Below are 6,946 nucleotides of genomic sequence, written 5' to 3' on the forward strand. Positions count from 1 at the left end.
CACTGTAATAAGTTACTATGTGTTATTTTCTAGAACAGAGGTTCACCAAGTACAGAAAATTTTACAAAGCACACCAAGTACACAATTTTTTTTTAATCTTCCCTAAGGGGAAGAGAAAAACAATAAAGCAGAAAAGTTATTTATGACAGGGCTTGAAGGATTTGACACAGAGAGATGGTGCTGAGGCTTGAAGAACAGAACAAGATTTTAAAGCTGAGAAAGTACAGGATACAAGAATACATCACTTATGACAGGAACTCTCTGAATGTGAGCTTATTAAGTATGCAAGTGACTGAAAAGAGCCTGAATGACCTGAGGATATCTACACACATAGAAATGGAAGCTTTAAGGCAGTGAAAGGGGTGGTGGTGCTGAACAAACTATATGGAAAAAAGTGACATTATGAGTTTATGAGTGAACTATTGCAGTTGTTGACATTTTAAAGCAAAAAAAAAAAAAGCAACAACCCTCTCTACCTTGCAAGGTACAGTAGTGTGCCCAATTTTTCTTTTCCTTTTGGGAAAATGTTTGTTGTTATCGATTTAAGAACTTTACTAAATTCCATAATCTGTTATTTTGAATAATTTCTTTAAGCACGTTTGTTGGCAGGGTGAAAAATAAGAAGTCTAATGGAGTAACATGCTTTTATTTTACCATCATGCATATAAGGAAAGACAAATATGCCAATGGTACACTTCCAATTTGACAGAGCAATGTCACAAGCATTTATGCTATTTAGGAAAAAAGAAACATCAATTACTAAATTGTTACCAGGGCAGATTATCAAGTAGGTTAATCAAACCACATATTTTCTGTAGGTTATTTTTCCATGAAGACAATTTCCAAAGTCTTCAGAATCTGAAAATACCAAGTTATTCATATTTCTAAGAATACAGTTTTGACAGAAAGAAGAAAAAATTGAAAATCATTATGAATATTCATTTAAGTTTCTCTATCGTACTGGAAAGTAAGACTGTTATTTTTCCAAATGTTCCCAATTGAAAGGAAAGAAAGCCTGTATAGCTCCACTTTCCCAGTAAGCAGAAACAGAAAATACAGGATTTTACTAAATACTAGTGAAATAAAGGACACAGTATTAATCTTCTGCATAAATTAAGTCAAACGGACATGACAGAAAGCACCCAAAGTTGTGTTGTTTCTTTGAAAAACCTTTCTCTTGGCAACGTATTTAACACTCCAAGCCCCTTTAATTCTCCCATAGAAATCCTGAGAAAAAGTGTTTCTCCTCCCATCACCACCAACAGAGAAAGAACCTTTCCTTGAAGGTTCTCAGCCAGCCACTCTTAATTTTAGGCCCAATTTTTACCTGGCTCATTTTTGCCTATGGTCTGTTGTTCAGTTTCCCATGCTTAGGGCACTCCTCACAATCTCTAGTTCTTCCATCCATATGCACTAGGTATCACTTTTCATCCCATCTAGATCTGCCTCCCTTTAAGCCCTCTAAGTGTTGGAGGGGCGGGGGGCAGGGGAGAGAGCAGAGGGAAATAAGAGCTCTGGCAGTATATTTTACTAGACCTGTTGTCCCTGGAAATGATGGAAAAAGCCAATTTTTAATTGTTTTTTAATAGACAGGAGATAAACAGAAAGTGTACTGCTACCCTGACAATCATGTTCAGGATGAGGAAAGGAGGCACCAAGAGGTACCTAGGTTTTGTGTGAATTCACTAGTTGAGGCTGAGAAAGCCTGGACACCATCCTTATTTGTCATGAGGTCAAAGTCTAACGTGACACCTCAACCACTTGCCTGACAGTAGGGTTCCTCAAGGGACGAGGGGGTGAGGAATCAAGAAGTCTTTTGGGTAGAGGAATGGAAGGGCTGGAAGGGAAACTTGTGCTGGCAGGAAACTTGGTCCACCAACAGTTCGGAAGATTCGGTTTACCAGAAATCAGACAGAGGAGATGACAATGGTCTGGAAGATTTTCATTCAGTAGGGAGCAGCCAAAGGGGTTGGCACAGCTAGAAGCATGCAGCACTACATGACCAGAGGTGCAAGAAGAGCATTGGAGTCACATAAATCACAAAGACCAAGTGACCCACTGCTGCTCTCCCTTGATATTAATGCCCCGCAATTGTCCAGACTATCTACCTGCCTGCAGAGCAAAGTGGATAGAATGGGCTCCTAGACAAAGCTAGAATTACAGGTGGTAAGAGCCAGACCAGAGGCCCCCGGGAACAACTAGCGTCCAAGCAGTGCTAATAAAGGCAGTGCAATTGAGAGCATCATTTACTTGGTTTAGCAGTAGTGTGAATCATGGCCATGCAGCATGTGAGAGTAATGCAGAACTGTTTGAAGGCTGTGGAGAAGCATGGCCATGAAGGTCTCAATCTTGAGGTTGAGAGAACTAAATGTCCAGAGGAAAAAGGTTGCAGAAATGTTAGGGGGAAGAAAGGTAGAAGGCATACCCATTTCTGTTGCTCAAGCACAGGTCCAGCAAGAGGTGATAGGGGACCTTGTGCAAGAGTAGTCCCAAGGGCAAAGTTTAACCAGACTGGAACCCAAAGGGCCTGGGGATCTCCACTGGCTCCCTTAGTGGGCGACGTCTGGCTCTACGGGCTCCTTCATGCAATAGGTAATATTGCAGTGGATTTGGCCATAGGTCCTCTTTAATAATCTCAGCAATCTTGTCAGACTCTGGAAGGCTGTGGTCTGAAAACCAGGTGAAGAAGCTGCAAACGACATCTTGGTTCCTGCGAATGAAGGACTGGGGTTCGTGGCCCCGACGCCATATGATTGGAGTGGAAAGAGACACCACTCGGCCAGAGGCTCTGACCTCATATTCCTTGACAATCAGCTTGTTTCTGAAGTAGGGGTTTCTTCGAAAGAAGAACTTGAACTTGCAGCCAGTTCTCGGGTGTCTGAGTTCCTTCACCTCCAAATTGGTTATGTATCTTAACATCTCTGCATCTTGGCCCCTAATCATGGGGGACAACTGGGGATGGTTCCGAAAGGCGGCGACCCAGAAGCCCGGGATATTCTGGATAATGTAGTTCCTCCGCTCCAGATAGTGTCGACGCATCCGTCCGAACTTATGCTCCAGCTGCTGAAAGGCCCTGTCAGCCTGGGCATTTACAGTGTCCAGTTCCAGCTGGATGGCCTCCAGAGGGTTCATGCGGAGATCCATATTCAGGGGCCGCCGCCCTGTCTCCTCCTTCACCTCCGGCACCACTCTATTTTCCTTCACCACGTCTATTTCTTCACCTACTGGCTTCTCCTCTACCTCCATCTCCTCCTCCACTACCCCCTCCTCCTTCACTCCTTTCTCCTTCACCACCTCCTCATCCACTGATACTGAGAAGATGGTGTTCACTGCAGCGTTCCCTTCCTCGGCCTTCATCTCCGCCATCACCTCAGCCTCCGACCTCTCTGCGCCACAGGTTTCTAGGGCCTTCTCCGCACCTGGGCCACTCTGCTCTCCACGCTGACGGCCATTGTTCAGGCTGCTGTCCGTTGCCATGGACACAGACATGGCTTCCAGGCCCACGGCGGGAGGCGGAGCTTCTTCTTGCCCCGCTGGGGTGGCTCGGTAACCGCCATCCCCACCAACTCCGATCTGGGGAGAATGGCCACAGCCCGCGGGGTCGTCGGGGGCTCCCCGCTCCTCCGGAAGCCGGGGCTGTGGGAGCACGATGGTCGCCGAGCTTCCCTCACCCGTCTCCGCCATCACCTGTGACGCCTCGGTTTCCTCGCGGGGCTTCAGGCACTGGTGTGGGTCCGGGTCCCCTGGGGCACGGTCGGGAGGAGTGGGGCCGCGGGTCAGGAGGAGAGGGCTCTTTTCGACCCCATCCAGGCGGCTCATGTTGGCAGCAGCCAGGCCAACGGCAGGTTAACGTCCGCTTTCCTCACAGAAACCCAGCTCGGCGAAAACCGGTCGCTAGCACCACCTACCCTCTGGAGTCGCCGCGTCTCTGTGAGGGTGACGTCAGTGCCGTTAATCTCACCGTAACGCGAGATTTCGCTGCCGCCGGGATTGGCTCGGCGGTTGCCTGCGGTCCCCGAGTGTTCTGTTAGTTTTACTTGTATGAATTTTTTCGGGGGGGACAGGAAATTTGATTTATGTAAATAAATGTAGATTGGACTCAGAATCCGAAGGCAGTGAGGACCCTCACTGCGAAGCGTCTGGAAACTGCCTCCAGCATATAAACTGGGATAACTGTAGGGGTCACAGTACTACACTGCATACTTGCATAAAAACATGGTTTTCTGGTTTTCAGCATTTTTTTAGGCAGGAAGGTAAATCTATTCCCTGTTACTCCATAATGTCCAGGAGCAAAAATCTTCTCTTTTTTTAACAAAGATGAATTGCAAATTGTTTCCCTTTTCTCAAATAGAAGTGACATGAAAATATCAATTACAGCCTGTAAAGTCATTGAGAGAAAAAACTACTCAGCGGCTTTTTACCACTAAAGTGAGGCATATTATTCCTTGCTAGTACTCAATTTATAATCTGTATCAAAGAAGAGCTTGTGCTACATAATGTCTGCAGGAATTAATACAGGATCGATTTGCTACATTTTGCTGCATAGCCCCTTGCTGTGGGAAATAGAAAAGCTTTATTTCCGGCCCCATAAGCTATTGATTTATTAACAAACTTAGTTCTGCAAGGAGGTAGGAAAAGTTGGCTGTAATGAAGTGTGTATTCATGGCAATCAGCTCGTAGAGTTCATGGAAGAGTTATGTCAGTGTCTCCAGTTGACTTGCAAGGAAAGCGGGGTTAGTGAGTTACAAGGCCTCAGAGAAATACCAGTTGGCGGGAGCCACCTGCCACCATTTTATAAAGAAAAGCTACTTAAAATGGATAACCAAATAGTCATGAAGTAAAAAACAAAAGCGCAGTTAGTTGACTTAAAGTGTAAAAGAGGCAAACTTTTTTTTCTATTTGCTTTGCCTGTGTGGTAGACTGAATGATGGCCTCCAGAGATGTCTACCTCCTAATCTTCAGAAACTTGAATATATTATCTTACGTGGTAAAAGGGACTTTGTAGTTATGATTAGCTTAAAGATCTAATGAGATGGGAAGATTATCCTGGATTATCTGGGTTGACCTTATAAGAAGGAGGCTGGAGTGCCAGTCTAAAAAGAGATGATCACCAAAGCAGAGATGAGATAGAGAGAGAGATTTGAAGATGCTATGCTGCTACCTTTAATAATGGTGGAAGGAACCAGGATCCAAGGCAAAAATGCAGCCTCTACATTCTGGAAAGGTAAGGAAGTAGATTCTCCCAAAGAGCCTCCAAAGAAATGCAGCCTTGGCAACACCTTGACCTTATGATGCCTAACCTTCAGCTCCATAGGATAATTAATTTGTATAGGTTTAAGTTACAAAGTTTGTGGTAATTTGTTACAGAGCAATATGAAATGAGTACTTCTTGGATTGAGCTTTTGTATTGCATTTATGTGTGCCTCAAGTTTTTCCTAGCAGCATCTTCAGTCTTGCCCTTTGCTTCCTCTGAGGTCCTGCCCAACAGCTTGATTTATCATGTTTTGAGTCTGTTTTTGGTTATTGAGATCAGCAACCTACTTAGACAATACACAGACAAAATTAAAGCCAAAACCCACCACAAAAGTGGGTTTTGAGAAGACCCCGAACTCCAGGAGGACAGGGCCTTGTTTTTGTTTACCACTGTTCACCAAGTGCCTAGCATGCTGCCTTGCACGGTGTTGCATAGATTATTAAAATGGTAAATAAAGGAACAAGTGAACAGCATACAGTTTCTTCTGCCTCAGCTTGGTGCTTGCAGAAGTAAGGAGCACGCAGATTGTCATCCTGCTTTCTCCCTATCTGCCACCAGGAAACCAGAGGACTGCTCTGCTATCTGCAGGAAGGAAGCCCTAGTCAAGTGAATTTCTACATATGCATCAAAGCCTATGAAAGCGTAAAACAAAAAAACAAAAAATAGGAAAAATTTTGTTTTACAAATAATTTACATTTATGTGACCACACTATATGACAAACTCTGAAAGGCTGACATATTTAGGTGAATTTACATGGTAAAGCCTCAAACTGCCAACACCGTATTTCCAATTCTCTCCTTTCTGAACAAGCCAAGGTAATGAATCCAGGCTTTACTTCATTTCTCTTTGCAAGAAATGGATATAGATCCTGTGATGCATGGCTGAAATTACTTTTCTATAGATAAGAATAAATAATGGAATTGTTTCTAAGGCCCACTTCTTTCTAATTGCCATGAAATAATTTATCCTCAATCTTAGAACTGGAGTAATTTAACTTGGGCTAAAGTGGAAACTTTCATTACTCTCATATGCCTTCTACTTTTAAGCAGAAGATACTACCAGGCTTTGACCAATCCTAGAAGATGTAGCTTTATTTGTCACAGTCACCATTATGATGTCTGTAAGCATAATTAGTGCTCTAACTGAAAATGTTAGGAAAGACTCCAGTGATAGATGGTACATATAAATGTAATCAGGACTCTGGGGAGTGTAATTTCCCAGGTAGTGTTGAGACACTTCTTTCTCTTGTTGACCTTTTCTTACTAGATAATTTAATTGAATATATAAAGAAAATGAGGAAAACTTATTTCTTCCAATTTTCATTATCTGAAAATCACAGTAGATTATAACTCTTCATTATAGATGATGGAGAGCCAAGGTTATGATCACTTTTGAATAAGTGATCACTTTTAAATAAGAGAAGGGCCAGCAAGAAGCAAGATTTAGAGGGAAAAGCAGATATGTGTTTTCTATGCTATTTCTTTTTTTTAAGAACAAATTTTTGCTTTTAAGAAGGAACCCTATAGAATTTCTACCTGCATCAAGTCTCATGTGCTCAAAGAGTTGTTTTGCCATGCAGAGCAAAAATATGATTGCAATTTGCCACAGAAAATTGTACTTGTAATAGTAGGGCCATTACTTGTGGAAGTTTTCCTGAACCTGAAGTCTTGAATATGCGTCTCTTTCACATG

At 43.2% G+C, this 6,946-nt stretch overlaps 1 protein-coding gene across 1 annotated transcript; it reads right to left on the minus strand.

Annotated features, from left to right (window-relative positions):
* Positions 1-627: 627 nt before the first annotated feature.
* On the minus strand, positions 628-3,937 carry TSPYL1 (TSPY like 1). Its single transcript, XM_074333466.1, has one exon. It carries the CDS (start codon positions 3,817-3,819, stop codon positions 2,503-2,505), a length of 1,317 nt encoding a protein of 438 aa, XP_074189567.1. The 5' UTR covers positions 3,820-3,937; the 3' UTR covers positions 628-2,502.
* Positions 3,938-6,946: the final 3,009 nt, after the last annotated feature.

Source organism: Rhinolophus sinicus, linkage group LG05 (genome assembly GCF_036562045.2).
Source record: "Rhinolophus sinicus isolate RSC01 linkage group LG05, ASM3656204v1, whole genome shotgun sequence".
NCBI lineage: Eukaryota > Metazoa > Chordata > Mammalia > Chiroptera > Rhinolophidae > Rhinolophus > Rhinolophus sinicus.

Excerpts from the sequence above, each read along its gene's own strand:
- TSPYL1 (XM_074333466.1), bottom strand. The coding sequence starts at position 3,819 with ATGAGCCGCCTGGATGGGGTCGAAAAGAGCCCTCTCCTCCTGACCCGC.